Source organism: Drosophila innubila (assembly GCF_004354385.1).
Source record: "Drosophila innubila isolate TH190305 chromosome 2L unlocalized genomic scaffold, UK_Dinn_1.0 4_B_2L, whole genome shotgun sequence".
NCBI lineage: Eukaryota > Metazoa > Arthropoda > Insecta > Diptera > Drosophilidae > Drosophila > Drosophila innubila.
The window spans coordinates 24518347-24539510 of NW_022995372.1; the positions used below are offsets into that span (position 1 = coordinate 24518347).

A 21164-nucleotide genomic window follows, 5' to 3' on the forward strand; every position below is an offset into this window, starting at 1 on the left:
ATGGAAAAATCACGAGCATTGATTAGTTACGCACTGACGGAGGTCCAAAGAAAGAAAACAACAATTGAGCACAAAAAAGGAACTCATAAAAATAAGTTTGACATTTTGTTTTATGTTTTGTCATCAAGAGCTAAAAACATAATGCCAAATTGGCGGCCAGTCATTTACCAACATTATATTCAGGCTTTTTCCCTCTTCCAGGAATTTTCTGTTTTTATCCATAAAGCCATAATTGCAATAACTTTTGAAGTCAAGTTGCAAAAACGATGCTCTAGCAGTTAAGATAAATTAAATAATTACAAACCTTTAAGTGAAGCTCTATGTAGCATGAATTATTAATCACACAAAGAAAATGCAAAAAAACACATTTTGTTATTAATTATTTAACGAAAATAAAACAATAAATATAATTTAAAATGATTGTGTATTTAGTTATTAATTTAAAAAATGAAATAGATTTAACATAAAATATAATTAACATAAAATATAACACATTGTAACTAGCACATCAAATAATAAATAAAACAAAATAAACTGACAATAATTATAACATTTTTCAAATATTTCTATTAAAGTATCAAAACATTAAAATAATTATTTAAATAAATATCAAAATGTAATTGTAGTAAGGCAAAGTGTTAAGTGGAAATTAAATGGCAAATGAAATTATTTTTATTGTTTTTTTTGATAATAAATATTTTAAATTCGACAAAGATCTAATATACTTTGCAGATAAATTTCATTCAAGAATAATTCCACAGTATTTGGATAATTAGCACATCACAAATCCAAACAAACCTCCAGTTAAAATAATTGCAGCGACTGACATTTAATCCTGCTGTTGTTTATAGCCCCATTGTAAAACTCTTTGTAAGAGTATCAGAAAACACGCATTTGTGTAAATACTTAAGTTTTGAGCCTAAATAAACTAATGAAAGGCACTGTAAAAGTCACTCAGCCATTAAATTGAACGCAGTACACATTGTAATCATTTGCTAGTGACTGGAAAGTTTTAACCTCTAAAGAACCTCAATACTTTGCATTACCTTTAACATCTAAATTTAAACCGCAAGAGATATGCAAGGGGATGTGTTTAGTTATAGCTTACATTTATCTTGTGCCGAATAAACGAAGATACGAGATAAGAATACGTGTCTGGCATTTTCAAGGTTGCGTTTTAATTCCATCGCACCGTGGCAGCAACAACACGCACTTCTAATTTGACACACAACACATAGATACACACAGATACACATATTATATGCAAGCATTCAAATGATAATACCGCACTTCATATTGGAGGTCCTTGAAATGGGATATGAAGGTCTTATGTGCCCTTCATTTAGCAGCATATTTAAATATGCCAAACACGTAGTTTGCCAAACCCAAATACATTTAGTACATACTCGTACATACGCATTTATATGAGATACACCTTTAGATAAATATACTTACCGATTTATATATTATACATTTGAGTATGTACGTATAAATTTGATTTATGCGTTTTTACTTAAGCATTACGCTTTTATATATTTTCTATTGTTGCACGCAAATCAGGGAGGACAAATGGTAACGACATAGACTGAAGTAGATACCGAAAGAGAAGAACAAAAATTTGCAGAAATGGAAATAAAAGTGGAAACATTTTCGACAACAGACAACAGCAACGTGGCGCCAGATTTGTTTCAGCTTTGTTCATCCCTCTAGGACCCTCTTTAGACACTTCCCAGAAATCCAACTTAAATTAAAGGCATGGGAAATGAGTGGGTTTTACTGAAGGATTGAGTGACAAACAGGTTTTGCAATTGATAGATTAAAGTCATAAATAGAGAAAGGACGTAAAACAGATCTGTAACTAAATTGAGCTGAAGATAAGATCATAAAACAAACTAGTTGATGAGCAAAATTTAATAAGTAAATTTAACTAAATTAATAAATTAATATAAACAGCCCAAGATAATAATCTCCATTTTCAAAGTAATTAAAAAATGCATTGCATACTCTAAGGTAGCAAGTAGAAGCTATTTAATTTTTTTTTAATAACTGATCAACTTTTGTGGATGTCAAATAGGAAATGTAACCCAACTCAAACTTAAATAAAAATTACAAATTAGTATTAAGATATAGAAGTTACTTATTAGGTACATTTAGTAATCCACTCATGTTAATCTGCATATACATATATTGTATAATAAGCTTGATATACTTCATATGCAGAAACGCAATTTATGCTAAGACCAACTGATTCTCAAATTTATCTTCCGCCTCTAGCTGCTGTGTTTGGTCATTTCAGTTTATGACGTATTTATTATAATAATAAGGATACGGAAGAGAAGCCATTTCGAATCGCATTAAAAAAATTATTGCCTACTTCTAGGCGGCAGTATGGCCTTTAGGCTGCGCTTTGCTGTTGCTGTTGCTTTTGCTTATCATAATTTCAATAAATACCAACTTTTTCAACGATGTGCCAATGATAAACTGCCAAATAGGAAATGGGCGTTGGGGTGGGCTCGCATTTATATATATTTTTGTTCATCCAAGAGGCTCAAGAGGCGCAAGAGGCGGAGAAACTTTGTTCTGTGGCTACACCTTTTTGGTTGGTCTCGTTGTTATTATTTTTTCTTCTTTATCGGAAAACTCTCGTAATGATTACGAGCCAGCCAGCTGTTGGCCATGCCACACGCCAAGCCCGAAAATTTTTATCTTTTCTACGTTTGGCGCTCTCTTTTTTTTATATTCTTGCCTAGGGCATTATAATTTTGTCAAGAAACGTGTTACATACCAGGATACCGAGTCGATATAACTCTTTCCGTCTGTTTTTATACAAATATTTATGCTAGAGCAAAAATATATGTCGTAACCGGAGGTACTGGATCTCTTTGTTGTTGCCTTGGGAACAGTCCGTAGAAATTTAATCTTTAGCATAAAAACCTTTTTAATTTTTCAAATACCAGCGAATCAAACCGAAACAAATATAGGTTACGGTTTCGGTTCCGTTACATCCCGAAATAACTATTTCGGTATTATGGTCTGTTTCAGATTTTTTCTTTCGGTTCCGTTATCAGTACCGGTACTTAACGGTACAACAAATCAGGTTTGAAACATTTTAAAACTTTAAGATGTCATTTTATAGTAAATATGACATCGAAATAAAAAGACCTAGGGCAAAAAAATTTTTTTGAACGCATTTAAATGAAGAATGTATTTAGTGGCCAAAATTGTTTCAGCTTTGATCAAGCTATGACAGTTTGAAGTTGGTCAGACTGTGAATTTAGCCACTTTACAAATCCAAATTTTTTTTCAATTTCACATGATTTTTTACAAAAAAATGAAAGGTCTCAAAATCAACTTTAAAGTGTTGTTTTATACTAATTACGATATAAGGAGTTGATTAAAAGTAAAAACTTGAGATTTAAAATTTTGAATTTTCGAAATTTCAAAGGGGGGACCCTTAGCATCAAAATCGAAGCTTGGTCAAAAATAATTCAATTTTTTAAATGAACAAAATTTAAATACAGAATGAATTTAGAGGCCAAATCATGATCAAAAAGACATTCCGTTTGAAAATCAATTCAGTTTTGATTAAGTTATGACAGTTGGAAGTTGGACAACTCTTTGACCTATCAACTTTACCACAACCGTACCGGTACATAATAATTAAATTTTCAAAATGAACTAAATTTGAACGCAGAAAGAATTATGGGGCCAAATCAAGACCAAAATGACATTCCACTTGAAAATCGGTTCAGTATTGATCAAGTTATGACAGTTTGAAGTTGGTTACACTGCGCACTTAGCCACTTTACGAGTCCAAATTTTTGATCAATTTCACATAAATTTAAAAAAAAAATGAAAGGTCTAAGCCATGTTCACATATTGATTTTAGGGTATATACTTATACAAGCTGATAAATTTTTATTATAATCGGACCACAATCATAGGAATGATCAGTCGAAATTTGAATAAAGGGTATTAAATTATCGATGTGCCGAAGATAACCTTTCTTATTTCCTTTTGTTGCCAGTTGCTGAGCGCAGAGTCGAGCTCAGGGTGTCTTTAACGGCTGCTGAGCAATTTTGGGCCTTAACCTTGACTCGCTTACGGCATACACGAGCGCGCACACTCAATGTGGGCGTGGTGGCAGCGCCATCTTGACGAATGCTGCCTGTTGTCACTGGGCTTCGGCGTCTAATCTTATCTTTTACATTGGGTTCCAGCTGCCTGCTGTGTGTGTGTGCACCCGAACGTCGCATCGTTTAATGTCGACTCCCGAAAGTCATTTAAAATTATGTACATCAAGTGAAAGCAGCAGGAAAATCTACAGTTTCAGCTTCTGATTCGGCAGAAAGTCCAGTTCAAAATAAGAAATATATATATATTCTTTCTAATTTAGTCCACGCGACTTTTATGACTTTAATGGCCTACCACTTTGGCATCCCCTCCACTTCTCACTCTCGCCTGTTGACTGTCGCCTGGGGACTTGTCATTAGGTATTACTGTTGTTATTCTTGCCTTTCCACATCCTTGTGTCCTGCCTGGCGCTTGCTGTTTGGGATTAGGTAAGTTGCCCAGCTGCCTTTTGTGCCACCGCATTGATTTATATTTCTGTGTGCACATTTTTATGGTGCCTTTGCTGTGTTTCAAGCACCAACAGCGTGGCTATTTATAGATTATGGTTTTGGCAACAAGGAAACACAACTGAGCCGCCTTTGCCTATGGTATATAGCGAACTGTTATCCATCTCACTTGAGCAAGAAACAAGGTCTCTGAGTCTTTCGAATATCTGAGCAAATAGTTGCGAAATAAAGTAAATTTAATTAAGTATAAATTTATAATTTGAAAAAAAGCCAAGGCAGCTAAATAAATTGTCATTTGAGCAAGTAAAGCAGAGGGTCAAGGGAATGAATACCAGAATTTTCTGCTAACCTTGATTATTTATATTTAAATTATAAAGTTTCTATAGTATTATTTCTGCGATGTTTTAAAAATCATATCAACATAAAATTATAATTCTTATTTCTAAGAAACTATAATTTAATTAAAGCTGAGTCGCTCACATTCAGTCAAAATTCTACCCAAAAATAAATTTTAAATAATAAGAAACTTTAACATCTTTAAGATATTATGGATAAGCTTTTTATAAAATTTACCTTACATTAAAAGTATCTAAATAACTCTTTACAATTTTATTGATGTAACAATTACCATATAATCGTTGTCTTCATTTTTGATACTTTAAAATATTTAGAAAGCTTTCACATAACTTATTAGAAACTTATATAAGCTGCAATTAGTTGCATCGATTATTCAATAACTAGACAATCCAGATTGTAACAAAAGACCTTAAATAACTTAATAACTGGGTCAAGTGAGTTGTCAACTTGCGAGTAATTCAATTGCCAAAATAGTTGAAGATGCTTGACAGAAACTTTCAACGCTTAAGCTTTTAATTAATTAAAACACGGCAAATAAAGCACAATGAAAATAAATTGTATCTACACGTGGGCAAATCAATCAATAATTTGAGATGCTATGAGAGAATAATTCCAATCGAGAAGGAGAAGGAGCAGGAGACGGGTGCCCATCAAAGGACTCTTTGGATTCACACCACTTTACAGTTCATTAGGCAGCCGAAGCGTACGAAGTTTATCTCAAATCTAGGCGAATGAGTATCTGTGAGTTGCTCGGAAAGGAAGGCGTGGCAAGGGACGAGTCAAGTGTCTTTGTGTGACTTGTTTTCGCTTTGACATGTTTAAAAATAAATAAAATTGTAAAAAAATGTAGCGAAAAAAAATAACAGTGTTGAACAAAAGTTTTCCATGGAAAAGCGGTACATAATAATTAATATGCTCAATTCATTGAGCAATTAATTAATTTAGCGTTAATAATATCATGCGATGTTGCTGCCAGCCAAGTGATGGGGCAACTGGTTTGGGCATGATACTTATAGCTCACACTGTGTGCTGCTATTTTCATCAATGCCAACGTCAACGGCATTCGTCTTGCGAGTCTTCCATCTCTTTCAAGGAAGTTCATCAAAGTCAAGCATAGCCACAGCCAGGACAAGGAGAGATCAGTGTCTACCTGCCAAGTCAGTTGACACATGCGGCATGTGGCATGTGTTTGCAAGTGTGTGTAACGAGAGGAAATTTATTTCATTACAGCTCAGCACCCAACGCAATCGTGTCCGTCTGTCTGTTTATCTGTCTGACTGTCGATATGTTTGACTATTTGACTGGCAAGCTTCCGTTTCACTTTGCCGTTTTTATCTACTTGTATCAGACAGTCAGTATCCTGCTGGAAAGCTTACTCCACGCACATAAAATTCCATGGTGTGTGGCACGTACAAAGTTTCTGGCACAAAAATCAATTAACTTAAATTAATTCCACGAATTATTTGCGCTGTAAAAAGTTTGCACCAAAAAAACCTGTGCCACAAATTTCGCATCTCATATCGTTTTTCTGCCGCGTTGTTTTCTTTCCATTTCCTCTTTTTTTTGCCCCGTTTCCCATGAGCTTAGTATTGTAAATTTGTTTGCCAGACTTGATGCTGAGCCATAAGCTCATTGGTTGAGAGCTTTTGGGAGTCCTGTAATACCAAATGGGCTGACAATTTATTTTGTATTTTACGTGCACCTCGAACTCAACTCACATACACAATCGCGAATTCGCAGACATGCAGACTATCCACAATAGGCTTGGCAAATTGAATTTAATAGGCCTTAGCAGCTGGTTTGAGATTTTTTACAGGGTGTGGATAACAACTAAATCGCTTGTACACAGGTGCAAAAAAATACATTTACAGATGGAGTAAAATGGTATTGCCTCTCATTCTGATATTATTCAGCTTTTAGATAAATTTAATGCCAGTAATTGATTGGCATTTAAATATATTTGTTGAAACGAATACAACTGAAATGATACAATCGTCTCCATAAATTATAAATTACTGATCCCAAAATTTATTTGAATATTTGTAGTTACCACCACCACCACTTTGCCTTCGTAATTGAACAAGTAAATTGAGCACGCTTAAAGCGTTTTGTCAAAGGTCAAATTGACCATCATAAATATAAATTATGTGTTTTTGCATGCTTTGCATATTTGCACAAATAATACAATTTTCTAAACGACTTGACAATTGCAGCCAATAATCAATTTGAACATAAATGCATAATTGCAAGTTTCTGTATATTTTGTGGGTCATCCAAAACAATATGATAAAGACAATTAAAACTAATTGTTTGGTATTATAATTATTTTGTTTTCATAAGTTGTATATAAATCCCCAGCTCAATTTGAAAATATGCTGATAAAAAGTTTCTCTCTTTTTTCCAATTACCGCAACCTTGAAGATCTCCACACCCCACATAAATTTGACTAATAATATAAATCCCTTTCCATAAATTACTAAAGGAGTTTTTGATTGAACCACATACAAAAATTGTAAACGGAACATTTTTAATAGGATATTTTTGCCAAATGAGCGGTAGGTTAAATTTTGGGTGCGGAAACCTTGTCAATTTTAAGGCTTTTCTAAAAACGGCTCCGTTCCAAAAATTATAAGTTTAATAAAATAACTGTAAATATTTGAAATTAAATAAGGATAACATATAAAATATGAAATTATAAATTATTGAACCATTTTTTTTTTTTATCTTGCTGTATAAAGGCATAATTTGATTGAATAATTAAAAATATAAAATGCAATCAGTGTTAGTAATAATAAAATAAATTCAGAATATCTATGAATTTCTAAAATTGTCAACTGATTTATATATTTTCACATAAATTCTTAGATTGTTGTCAGCATTAATAATTGCATCAGTTTTAGATAAGCACAAATGTATCTTAAAAATTTCAAAAACTTATTCAGCAGAGCATAGGAGTTTTGTTGAGTTGCTGTTAAAAGTGTCTATGTGTTTGTGTGCCTACGCGTGTGTATGAATAGAGCTTCAGCTTTAGAGCTCGTAGGCAAACATGGAGTATACATAATGTCGTCTGCGTTAGATACATTTCGTGAAAGTTGTGCATAAGGAATTGACGGACTGTTGAGTTGATTGAATGACGCATTGATAAGAGCAAAGTATGAGTGCGCCTTCAAGTAGGCAACGCATGTATAAAAATCAAAGTCAGCTTCGACTGTCATTTTTCCGACATGAAAAACTTCGCGTAATTGCTGAAACTAAAGACGATAAACGATTTCCAGCCATCATTAAGGACAAATGGGAAGGACTTAGATGCACAGAACCAAGCCACAAAAGGGAGGGGAGGAGATACAGTTGAGAGTGCGCACATTTCAAGAACGCCGTCGGTTAAAGACAAATATACACGTAGTTGGAACCATGGAACAAGGCAGCCGGTCGGACAGTCAGAACGTCAATCTACCAGAATTTAACAAAGTTAAACGAACTTGGTAACGCAACACATTGGCTGTGTATGTATGTGTACCAGTATGTGACAGTGTACGCACCTTGGCGCACCGTTACTTGCCACAGTCTTGCGGTAATGCCAGCACTAAAAATATCCGCTCAAAGCTTTGAACATCCCTTTCCATTATACTAATAAAGTTTACAAACATATCGCCAAGCTTTTTTCGTTAAGCTTTAGCTCAAATTGCTGTGGGTTTGTGTATTGGCTGAGCTGTAAGGGATATTTAAAATCGACTTTACTAAAAGGTAATTTGATGAGAATTTGAAATTTGCTATAGTTATTAAGTTTAAGTATTAACATAGACGTTAGATTTGAATTTATGAGTGAATTTATAACTAAGTTTCAATACAATATAAAGAACATTATGATTTAAATATTAAAAACTTTACTTTAAAATCATTCATAAATATATCTTGATTTTGTGCTGAGTATAAACAATGAAAGAAATTTTAAAAGAACACATTTATAATTTTATTCTAAGCAAACAAGTAAAGTCTTACTCAGAATATTCTCAATCTATCTATAAATTTATATTAAAGCTGTGCTCAGAATGAGATGTTTAAATTATATAGACAGGAGAGAATTTATAGAGAAATAAATAAAATATTTTGAATAAAATTAGTATATTGTTGTAACTTTCGAGTTATGATTCAGATTAAAAAACATTTGATTTTGCTTTACAAATTTAATACATTTTAATACATGTTCAACTTTAGCTAGTTATATATTCACACTAGACTTTAGTTAACCACCTCCTGAGGATTACCAGCCATGCTGCTTGTGCAGGACATGTTTGTAAATAGTAAAGGGTACAGGATAGGGTTTTGGCACTGGTATTTTAATGTGCTTAATCACTTCGACGGGATAGGGTTTTTCAATTTCCACGGGATAAGGCTTCTCCACGGTGTAGGGTATTTTGCGTTCCGTTATTTCGGGAACAATTTTATAGACGGGCACTTGAATTTCCTGCTGAACGGGCACGTGAACTGCATAAGGTTCCGGTATTTGTAGTTTGATAACATTGGGTACCTTAACAGTAGTTTAAAGCATTAAGTCAACAATTGTTAATTGGATCATAAAAAGATAAATACCTGAACAGCTACGGGATGTGGTATGGGCAGTGGCACCTTCTCGATGACATGGACAGGGACGTGTTTCGATATCTCCGAGTAAGTGGTTGGTGTTTCGTGGTGCTGTTGATGATACTCCTCTGCACCGCCGCTTCCGCCATAATGCCCCTCTCCCGTGTATTCCGAGGCGTAGGTTAGCGACAGACTGCAAATCAACATCTAGGCAGGTGTATTAAAGTTTAAGATTGGCTTTATCTAAAAGATTTCATTACACTTACAAGTATCCACATTTTAACTATGATTTATTGTAAGCTCCTAACGCTATGAATTTAAGTTAAGCAATGCAAGTGGTTTCAACTTTTTGCCGGCTTTTATAGTCCCAAAAGAGAAAGATTTTGCAAGTGCAATTGCAATCGGTCAACTGTTGAGTTGATGTAACCAAAACATTGAAATAGAAAGTATTGCATTACCAATGGGATCGCATAATTTTCATTGTGCTTTTCCAAGCAAATGTTATAACAACAAATTTGGTTCAAGTGGGGTATCAAGTGTTGCCCGCTGTCTGCCCATTTGGCTGGCAAAGTGAATGGGCCTGTCATCTCCCCCCCTTCAAACTGCTCCTTCTTCACTTAGCCTGGCTTTGGGGTTAAGGTTGTAACACGTACTTGAGTTCTGCTATCGCTTCCGTCAACCGTAACCCGGCACAGGCGAAAAGTGAGAGTCGCCAAACAGACGCTTCACTGCAGCCAGTCAGACCACTTTAAAACAGAAATGGGCAGTACCATGGGCTGGGTCGTAGGCACTGCAAACAATCCAAAACTGGTTATCCCTGTCGCAGTTTAAATAGATTCAAAAAAAAAAAAAACAAAAACTTTTACGATGCCTAACATAGAATTATTAAAAAAGCAATTCCCGCTTTTTTATAACAATGCCTCAATAATAATAGTACAGATAATGATCTTAGTCGATCCTAAACTATTTAGAAATATAATAAATTATCATAAATACTCCCTTAAGCCTTTTAAACATACGGTGAACTACAAAAAATAATCTAATTAAAGGAGAGAAATTAACTACACATTGAAGAAATTGACTTTAATTTAATATGTTAATGCTAGTAATTATATAAACGCACAATTTTACTCGTGCACATAGTTAAAAGCAATGAGACAGAGATTCGGTTTTTTCTATGAATACTTTTATGCAAACCTTGTCCTCATACTAAGGAACACAACATAAATCAAATAAATTATTTAAAGTGGCGTTATTTAAGTAACTCAAGTTCGAGTCAGATATGATTGATAGTTTTTTTTATTTATAAAAAATGTGATTCGAGTTATATGGGAAAAACTTTACAATTCGTTTTGATATGGCTAAACTAACTTATTGCATACAAACTAAAAAAATCCAGTTTCTTAGGCTTGCTCGTCCAATTCATCTTCCCATTCCCAGTTGTCGAACTCTTCCTGCAAGTGAACAGTATACGAATTATTTTCCATTCCGAATGATGAGCTCATGATCTACTTACATAGTCGTCTAGGCTGCCCTTTTCTTCGGGTAAAGCTGTGGGGGAACAGGCCAGATAGGGCACACCCGAATTGTGGCCGGAGCACTCGCAAGTCTGTGTGCCAATGGGCGTGGCACTTTGGGCCACACGCTTGCCAAAGATGTTGGCAAACCGCACGATGGGATATTTGCGCTCTGGCGCTAATTTCCGTGCACTGAACACGGATCCTTTAGTCTCCAATGCCAACTGCGTGCAGATGCCCAGGTTTTTCTTGGAGATATTTGCCAGCTTGCGTGCTTCGGCATTTCCCTCAGGGTATCGCTTAGAATAGACAATATGTTTATCCAAACCAAAGAAGTGTCGCAATTTCTTATCGCGCTCAAAATCAAACTCCGTGTCCGCCAAAATGTGCAGATTGACGCCTTCCTCCAGCATAAACTGCAATATGGAGGTGGAATCGAAGCGCATATCCTTTGCGGCACAGCTGCTACACGAGAGCAGGATAAATGTCTTGGATACGCCCGGACGGAAGTTCAAGCGTGATGCTGTTGAAATGGCCATAAGTATATCATTGCTGCTTCCATTGCCCGCATTAATGTGGGCAAAGTAATTCGCCAATTGATCCGGCTTTGAGGTAAACACATTTCGCTCGTAGAAAATGCTGCGAGGCTTATCAAAGGGTTCAATGCCGCCGAAGGCCACAACAGCATATCTGAATTAGGAATTGAGTTAATATATAATATTAGTTAATATTTGACAAGTTAGTAGCTACCGATTGTTTGTCAATTTGGCAGCTCGCAACTGCTCATCGATGCTGTTCACAACGCTCATGATGCTTTTGGATTCCTTGAGATTTGCATTGCAAGGCTTGGCCTCCACAATAAAGACGACATCGCTGCTGCTTGGTATATCTGACCCGCTGAGCTCCATAAATTTGCCCTCTGGCACAAAGGAACCATTCGCCAGTTCACAGCTGAAAAGAGAAAAATTCAAAAATTAGTCGTATTTAAATAAATGTTGTAGCATTTAATAAGGTGTGTTTCAGAAATGAAAAACAATCGAAAATTAACCAAATTCGTATGGGATGGTATGGGATTTTGGTTGGTTTTCGGTTGCTTTGTCGTTCTGGAACACCGCTAAATAATATAAAAACATAAAAAAGAAATTAAAATAACCTAAAACAAAATAGTATTAAGTATTTGCTTCTTATTCTACAACTACGATTGTTAGCTGACTTCAGATCAGGACAGAGCCCACAAATATAAAATATTATCTATTTTGGACCTAATAACGTAAAATTAAAAGCTGATGTGCTTATTAGTTGCTACTACTTCCTGATGTCTATATTTTTAGATTGTATATTCTATACAATATCTAATTTAATAAAATAAAAAAAAATAAATATTTATTTTGGGAATTATATTTTCTATTTTTTAATACGTTAGATATAGCAAAAAAAAATTTAGTATCAATCACACAAATCAAATTACTATTACTATTGAAAAGGATTCGGACATTGAAATAAAAAATACTATGTCAACAGAACATTCAAACATATTCACAAAAATCAAAGCTAATTTCCATTAATTTCTATTCATATTAAGGAACTTGTTTATTTATATGTTTTGATCAAAATGTTTTTTCTTAATATTATAGTAACATTTAAATAATAATATAGAATAATATATTAATATTAAATTTGTAATTTGTAAAATTACAAAAAAAAAAAGGGAATATAAAGTAAATATTGATATAAATTCATAGTATCTAGACTTTTACTTACAACACACACTGATCCGGCACACGCATGGGCACCTTCAATGAGGTGCAGGTTTCGATGTACGCCAAGGCAGCGGAACAAGCACCCTTTATCGCTGGATGACCCGGCCGAATGGGCTGAGATTTCATGCCCAGATCAAGGCACATTTCATAGAAAGGTGTTGGATCTACGACAGCACTGCAAGCGGACAAAATGCCACCGTGGAAGAAACTGTTGCAAATTACGTTTACTTCATTTGTGGTTGTTTCAGTCTTGGCCAACTGCTTTGGTTTGCAATGTTGCAGGCTCCAAGAGTCGGTAAACTTCTGTGTTTCATTCGTAATCAGACTGTTGGACATGGTGTACTCATCGTAGGGTTCATTATTCAAAGTTCCTAGCAGACCGGCTGTTCTGGCAAAGTACCAACCGCTCACCTCGAACCAACAAAAATCGAACTGAACATTGCAATGCAAACTGAACTGTGTATCGGAAATAATGGAGAGTATGTCCAGCTCACGATAGATGTTAACTGCGCCCAGTTTAAGTGGCAAAATAGGCTGCGGATTGCCATTGATGCTAATATGCTGTAAGTTAGTAAAATAAGAGGAATTAAATGTCAGTCATGTTGAGATATAATCATTGCTTCACTCACATCTGTGCCCAGATCAATTTCTAAGAGCTGTCCATTGGCTATAAAGCTCAGCTTGCGTGTGGACAACAGGCCAGCGTCTCGACTAGCCTTCGATTGTGTCTAGAAGTAGGAAAATATTAGATGTCACTTAAAGTAAAACATATATTATTCTATTATCCATACGGTGCAGCTCAAGTTCATTGGTTTACCAAACAATAACGATCTGCATACATACGACAAATTCACTTTTTAGTTTTTTAGCTCATTTCATTCCTTGTAGTTTTTGCTGATTGCAAGAGACTTTTTCGAGTATTCAACTCAAAGTCGTCTTTTCTCAACATTAAGATTTTTATTGGAAATTATTTAACTAGCGCATTGGAAACTAACACTAGTACCCCATGAATATTTTCTGAAGTTTCTGGCATTTTCAGAAAAAATGTTGGATTGATTTAAATTTTAAAATATTTTCAGATACCCTCAGACTTTAAAATTTGTGTTTCCTTTCTGTTTTTAATTTTAGCCTGTATTAAATTTATATTATTAATTTAAATCTTATTATTAATACTTTACAAATTTTAGATTTATAGTAAAATTTATTTTTTATTTTTCTGATTTTAGTTGACGTTAAGTAAAAAAATTAAATCTCATTTCCTAATTTTATTAAAATTTTGAAACAATTTGTTGTCGATTGCTTTTAGTTGTCCTTAAAAAAATTGATTTAATGTGTATATGTAGACTTACCGCCGGTTCGAGAAGCAGCGTAAAGTTCCGCTTGAAAAAGTCGTGAGCCAACAAATAACTGCACTGAGCTTGAGGCAACTGTTCAAAGTTCAAGTTGAGGCCAACAAAACGTTGATCGAAGGTCATATAGTGACGTGAGTCGATAAGCAAGGCACGTGCTATATAGAAAGTAAAGGAATATTAATAACAATGTATGTAACAAAATAGCTACGAATATTGAGCTGGTTTTAGATATGCGCAGGGTATTTAAAATGAACTCCAAGAAACTCCCCGTTACTTACAGTAGTAAGGTGGCAGCCAGGTCTTGGGATCCAAATGAGCTCGCATATTGTACAACTTTGTGATGATCGAGGAGTTGGTTTCACTTAGGAAATTCTGCACCTTGGAGAGCATTTTGTATTCGGGAATCTCTTCGAATTTGGGCGTCTCATTGAATGCATGCCAGGACATGGGCAGCTTTTGCTCCAGATCAATAATGCCCACCTCCGGATCAAAGATGAACTTCGTTTTAGCCTCTCGATACATGTCCGCCGTTTCCAGAGCATTTAACGCATAATTTCGGAATTTATTGCGCAACAGTCCGTACAATTGATGAACGCGATACTCGAGCTGCAACTCATCGGCAATCCATTCCAATCGGGCCAAGACTTCATTGTACTTTTGTACCACAAGCTTGACTTGCTCGATTTTCTGCAACTCCTTTATTTCCTGCCAGATTTCCGTAAGCACCTCATTCAGTTCGGCACCAAATGGCACCAGCTTGAAGTACTTCTCCTTGATGAAGTTCCAGGTGAGCGTTGAGTATTTTTTAATGTTGGTAATGGCATCATTTGCCTGGAAGTCTCTGTACAAACGCTCCGCATCTGCTGTGAAGCTGGAAACCTTGTTAAAGTACGGCGACTCGGCGAGTTCATTGGTTCTTTTATATATGAAGTCAAACACTTCCTTGCTCAGATCCCAGGCAGTTGTTTCAATAAAGCTAATGATCTTAAACATGTGCGGTTCGAATCGTTTGAGAACATTCTTCCAATAGGTTTCTGCCAAATGCCAGGACTTGTGCCATAAATTTTCAATGTATTTGATAAACTTAATGTGCAGATCCTTGACAAATTTATCATATTTCTCTATGCCCTTTTCCATGAGTGATGTTATGTAAGTCAAGCTCTCGCCGTGGAAGAATCGACTGACGGCATCGAGTACATTATTATAGGTCTTCTTAATGGTATCAATTAACCAGACGATGCTGTTACGCAACGCCTTCCCGGAGTCTCCCATGGCTTGCCACAGTTCCGAGAAGATTTTCGGCAAGGATTGAATGTGATCCCGGATGGCCAACTCATCCAATATGGTCAGTGTAAAGTTGACAACATTTTTGATATAGAAATCATTTGCCTCGTATGATTGATTGACAAACAGACGCAGATCATTTAGATCTTCCTCTAAGACGCTCAATTGACTGATGTCTTCAACAAATTTGCTGTTATATTCCTTGGCCGTTTTCCAGATGACGCCCATCGATTCCATAGATTCCGTGTACAGCGACTTGATCCAGAAATCAATGCCATCCGAAAAGGAACCATAAATGGAATTACCCAGACCATTGAACTTCTCACGGAGATCTTCTCTAATGTTGGGACGCCAATGGAATCGGCCCGTAATCAAACGTGAGTGATTCATCTTTAGATATGAGCTGACATCAATGATGCGTATTTCTTCGTAATTCCGCCAGATGTCCAAATATCCACTGCGTGAATCGGGAATATAACCGACCATCTGTAGATTCTGACTCGCATCCTCTGTGAGATTAAAGTCCATACGGGCAAGACGCTTGGCAATATCCACGTAGACGTAGCCCGAGTGATTTGTATCTGGCGTGTCCCAAACTGTCGCATTTAGGCCATAAATAGGGAACTCCATGGTGGGCAGAAGCCAAAGACGCACCGTGTGATAAGGCGATTGACGTTCATATTCCACCTCCTTTTTGTTGAGATCCAACAAGGCCAAGAACTTGCCATAACGTGGAGAATAATCACGTTTATAGTGTGCCGTTGATTCTGTTTTGTAGTACGAAGGACGAGCAGCCAAAGTGCCATTCAACTCCACATCCAACTCAGAGGCAGGATGATAACCATAGAACTTGAAAGTATAATTCGTATGACCTAATTCATGATACAAATCCTTCAGTTGGGCACCCAACACAATCAATTGCTCAGGACTGTCCGAATAATCGATGGTTAAATGTGTTCTGAGCAAATCCTTGATGCCGCGATAATAATCCGCCTTGCAAATGATATCCTTCTCGAGATAGGGATGTGCCACAGTCAGGGCAAATGTCTGATGATCACGATCACCCTTTTCCAATGGCTCCGAATTCCATTGCAAGCTGCTACGAATCTTCCTCGACTCGTCATGCCGCCCAGTTCCTGCCCATTTCAATGCCAAGTCCGCATTAAAATGCTTATCTGTGACATAATACCAGCCAGAGGTGGACATATTGCGTTTAGGATAGAACAGCTCCAAGGCAAAGCGCTGCGATTCGTTGCCATGCTGTAGAAATAACGAAAGCATAGACAAGAGTATCATTTATTATTAAAAAAAAACAATTTTCTTTACGTTTCACTGGAAATTTTACATCCCTTACAAATATCTTTTTCTTTGTTGGAATATCTACTCAGAGTTTTCCTCTATGACTATGCATGAAGGATATAATTTTTTAAAAGTTTATATAACAATTTGACTTTTTGTTATTCTTTTGGGTAATTGGGTTTATTGCAAAAGTTATATTACTCCTATTATCTAAAGTTTTCAATTTAGTATATTCATTTTTTATAAATTTATCACTTTCATTGTCTTTTCTCTTTGAAATCATAAAAGACAGACTTTAAAAAGTAATTAAAGCTTACAGCCAATTAAACTTTTTTGGGTTATTGTTGGGAATATTTAAATAACATATACTATATTCTTATATAAAATTCAAAAATTCCTCTAGGTTTAAATAGAAACTAAATTTAAATTATTTCTAGGGTTTCCACTAATACTTGTAAATTTTAAAACTATGAAAATTTAACTGTTGATGAGCTTTTTATATTATCCCTAGTCCTTTTTTTTAATTATTACGACTTTAATTAATTTACTTCAATCTAAATTGTATTTTAAATGTTATTGTTAAATGAATATTCTGAGCCGATGACCGTAGTTGAGGTTAAATATGTTTAAAAAAAAGTATAGAACTTAATAAATAAATTACATTAATTAATAATTAAATTATCTTACCATGCTAAAGTTGCCCAGCTCCAGATTATAGCCAATCCATGCCGTTTCGGATAATTCGATCTTGGCATGATGCTTGACAACCTGAGGACTCACATCCTCGTACTTTGTGGTGAGGACAACGGCACGATTCGGATGTATCGCAACTAGTTTGAACTCCTGGGAACTAAGAGTGGTCAGAGTGTGAAGTTCACCGGTCAGATTGAAGTTCTTCGTATTGCGCAGCTCAAAAACTTCGATATGTTTGACATCTCTTGTTCCAGCGGGATTACTCATATCCCGAGTGTTGACATAATGAATGCCAAGTGGTTTCATATCGTTCTCCAGCGTAATGTCTGTGGTGTCCTTGTAGATGGGATGCTTCTGTTCTTCTACACGCTTGTAATTGCCATCGAGTATCTGTTGTTCATTGTAGACAACCTTTAAATTGCCCGAGTCCAAATTGGGACTTTCCTGCAGACCATATGAAATATCAGCACGATGCCGTGTGGCCAAAGGAACTTCTATTTCAATATTGCCATTCAGATTGTGATTAGCATTATCACTGTCATAGTTGCTGTTCAGCTTGAAAAAGGCGCTATCTTTGGGCCAACTGCAGTGTATATAACGATAGCTGTGACCGCTGTGAACGCATACAAGTAGAAACGAAGGTTAATGTAAGTTGGAGTCAGGTATACCGTCAAAAATAAAAATTTAATTGCTTAACAAGAATATATTCCAGAGATCGAAAATAAAAATTATGATTTAAACAAAAAACCAAACCAGAAAAAAATTATCTGGATGCAATATACTTTTTTTAATGTTAAATTTATTTTCTATGAAAATAAAAGTTCTAATAGTTTTTTATGCTATAATTAAATTTTAAAAGAAATTGAGCTATTTATTGATTTTTAAATAAAAACGCAAATTTAATTATTATGTTTAATCATTCAATTAAAAATAAAAAATAAACAATTTTAATTGATCTTATTTTTTTTAGCTCTTTAATTCTGTATTTAAACTTATCTATATTTTTGATTATTTTTCGGAAACTATTATCACATTTAAAATCTGTACACTACATTAAAGGACATTTAAGCTATATATGTACCAAAAATAAAGATTTTAGCTTATAAATGGCTATTGTAATACATTTTAATCGATTTGCTGATTCGGAAGTCGGCATGAAAAAAATTGTAAGCAACTTTAAACTGCAACTTAAATTTTGATAATAATATAATGCTTCATCTATTCTGTAGTGTGTAGGATCAGTTAATTTCAAGTTAAAACTCACCTCTTTGTGGTAAAATCAAAGTCTGTTTTCAACCAGGTAACATTGAGCAGAGGTGTACTGGAGTTGACCACACCATGCATGTTGGTGTAGGAATTGAAGAACACATCAAAATCAGCTATGCGACGACTTGCAGGATAATCCAAGGCACACACTAAGTTGTGGTAATCTTCATTTGGTTTATCATAATGTCCACTAAGGCCAAAGGTATGCTCTCCCTTGAACTTGGGTGTCGTCAGCTTGGCCAAGAAATTGCGGCGTAGTCCCTGCTTGCGTTCAATCAAAAAGTCTCCCTCGATCACGGATAGATTTTCTTTCTTTCCCCATTCAGCATGGGCCAAACCTTTCAAATCGTTTGTGTCATTGCGATAGGAGAGACGCGATAGAAGTATCCGCTGTGCCTCCAGCGATTTGTAGCCGGTCTCAATAAAGAAATTGGGGCTTTGAAGCTGTTTACTAATGATATTTCCACGATATTTGGCACTCAGCTGATGGGTATCTCCCACAGGCAGAGGCAACTGCGTGAGAATATTGAAATCGAAGTCATCTGGGGACTTGTAGTGCAGACTGCCATTCACATCCAGGTTCCATTTGGAGTCGACACTCAGTCGTCCACCCGACTGCAGTTGTTCGAAATTCTTGCCGGGATTGAGATATCTGGCACTGGCGTGCACAATCCTCGGCTGGGCAGCGGGTCTTTCTATATAACTCTCCAGCACCAGCTGCAGATTCTCGCCCAGAATAAATGACCAGAGGCAACTGCCTCGTCCAATGTGCTTGCCAATTTGATATTCTCCGATAATCTGGCCGCCATCGGATCGCACGCCAAGATCGGAGTGAAGATGCACAGAATCAATACCCAAATGTTTCCACGGTGTCTCCAGATTCAAGTCGCCCACTAGACGACGCTGCTCCACGGGCTTAAGACTGCCATAGAAGTTAATACGTGCAATGTCCGGTTCGGTGCTCTCCACAAGTAGTGAGAAATCCATGCCGCCATTGTTGTCACTGACGCTATATCCGCCAGATATCTGACACATCTTGCCATCCTCAATGGCACTAAAAGAGAAGCGCACTTTATTTGGCCCTGCCTCCTGTATATTCAGCTCAATAACCCCGTCACGACCTCCAGACTTTGGCTGTACCCTCAAAGTGGTTTCCATCGGCCAACCATCCGTCATTCTTACCGCACCCGTTACACCATAAGTTGCCATATTGCGATAAAGATTTCCAGACACATCGTAACGCTGAGGATCCCTAGCATTCTTTAGAATTGTGCCGTGCATCGAGATATTTCTGTAGTTCTTCAATGGCGTCCATACTTCAACGTTGAACACCTCCTTCTTTATATTTGATCTCGTGCCATAAGCCATACTCTCTCCATCGCGACTCACAAAAATGAGATCGAAATTCACCTGTGGATTTGGCCCCTTTGTTGCCAGCACAGAAGTTGAGGCAAGTTTCAATGGCAACATTGTGGTTTCCACTTTGCCATTAGCGTTCAAGAAATAAGAGGAATTCGTGTGCCAATCCGTTTCGATGTGAAGCTGTGAGTAAAAGACAGTCAGATAGAGAGGTGTCCAAAAATAGTACACTCAGAAAAACAATAAATATTTCCGTACCTAAACGGGAGTACGGCATTTTCAAAACTGAGTACAAAATCTCATTTAATTCAAGTTTGCTTTTCACAATCCCAAAAATATTTAAATGTGATTATTCTGGGAGACTTCAAGTATACTTTTGGGACTAATTCAAGTAAGTAAAAGAACAAAACATACATACACTGATCCCAAGATCTACTTGTTCTTAGTTCATTTCGATCTTGAAACATAATATATTTAAAATAAAGGAATCTTTAACTGTCAATTGTCTGTAAGAATTTAAACCAAACTTATAGATTATATGTTTAACATGGTATTATATATTCCAAAAAATCTTACATAATGTCATAATGTTATCACATAGGTGAAGAATATATTCCACAGATCGAAAATAAGAATTATGATTTAAACAAAAAGCCAAACGAGAATAAAACTATCTAGATGCAATATACTTTTTTCTATGAAAATAAAAGGTCTAATAATTTGTTATGCTATTATCAAATTTCAAAAGAAATAAAGGAACAATCAGTCGAGATTTTAAATTTAAATTCGTTATTACTTTAAAAGCAATGGTACACAGCAAACTTGAAATTTTAAGAACAGGACGCTATAAATTAAAGTTCGGACATACCCAACTTTAGGATCGCATAATTTTCTAAGTGTAACCAGTTTTAGATTATTCTTACCTGATTGACAGTGCCATTGTCAGTGACTTCAAAGCGCACTTCAATAATGTTGTCCACAGCAGAAAAGTCCCTCTTGAAGTAAACCTTGCAAGCGTAATGCGGTATGACATCTGTCTCCAGTAAGATGCCCACAGAGGTTTCCAGGAAGCTGTCTTCATTCTAAAAAGCAATCAAATATTAATTAAATAAATTT

General features: G+C 35.8%; 2 protein-coding genes across 2 annotated transcripts in view; both read right to left on the reverse strand.

Moving 5' to 3' along the window:
- Positions 1-9116: 9116 nt before the first annotated feature.
- On the reverse strand, positions 9117-9796 carry LOC117781253 (titin). Its single transcript, XM_034618005.1, has 3 exons — positions 9785-9796; positions 9528-9725; positions 9117-9465 (listed from the first exon to the last, which is right to left on the reverse strand). The coding sequence occupies exons 1-3, from the start codon at positions 9794-9796 to the stop codon at positions 9199-9201; spliced, it is 477 nt and encodes a 158-aa protein (XP_034473896.1). The 3' UTR covers positions 9117-9198.
- A 996-nt stretch (positions 9797-10792) lies between these two features.
- Positions 10793-21164, reverse strand: part of LOC117782196 — a 31011-nt gene continuing 20639 nt past the window's right edge. The window contains exons 12-21 of the mRNA XM_034619204.1: positions 20972-21130; positions 18688-20231; positions 17418-18036; positions 14426-16691; positions 14145-14302; positions 13425-13523; positions 12797-13356; positions 11786-11986; positions 11035-11725; positions 10793-10972 (exon numbers count right to left, since the gene is read on the reverse strand). Coding sequence (XP_034475095.1) covers positions 10922-10972; positions 11035-11725; positions 11786-11986; positions 12797-13356; positions 13425-13523; positions 14145-14302; positions 14426-16691; positions 17418-18036; positions 18688-20231; positions 20972-21130 — 6348 coding nt within the window. The 3' untranslated portion in view covers positions 10793-10921. The remainder of the gene's footprint in view (positions 10973-11034; positions 11726-11785; positions 11987-12796; positions 13357-13424; positions 13524-14144; positions 14303-14425; positions 16692-17417; positions 18037-18687; positions 20232-20971; positions 21131-21164) is intronic.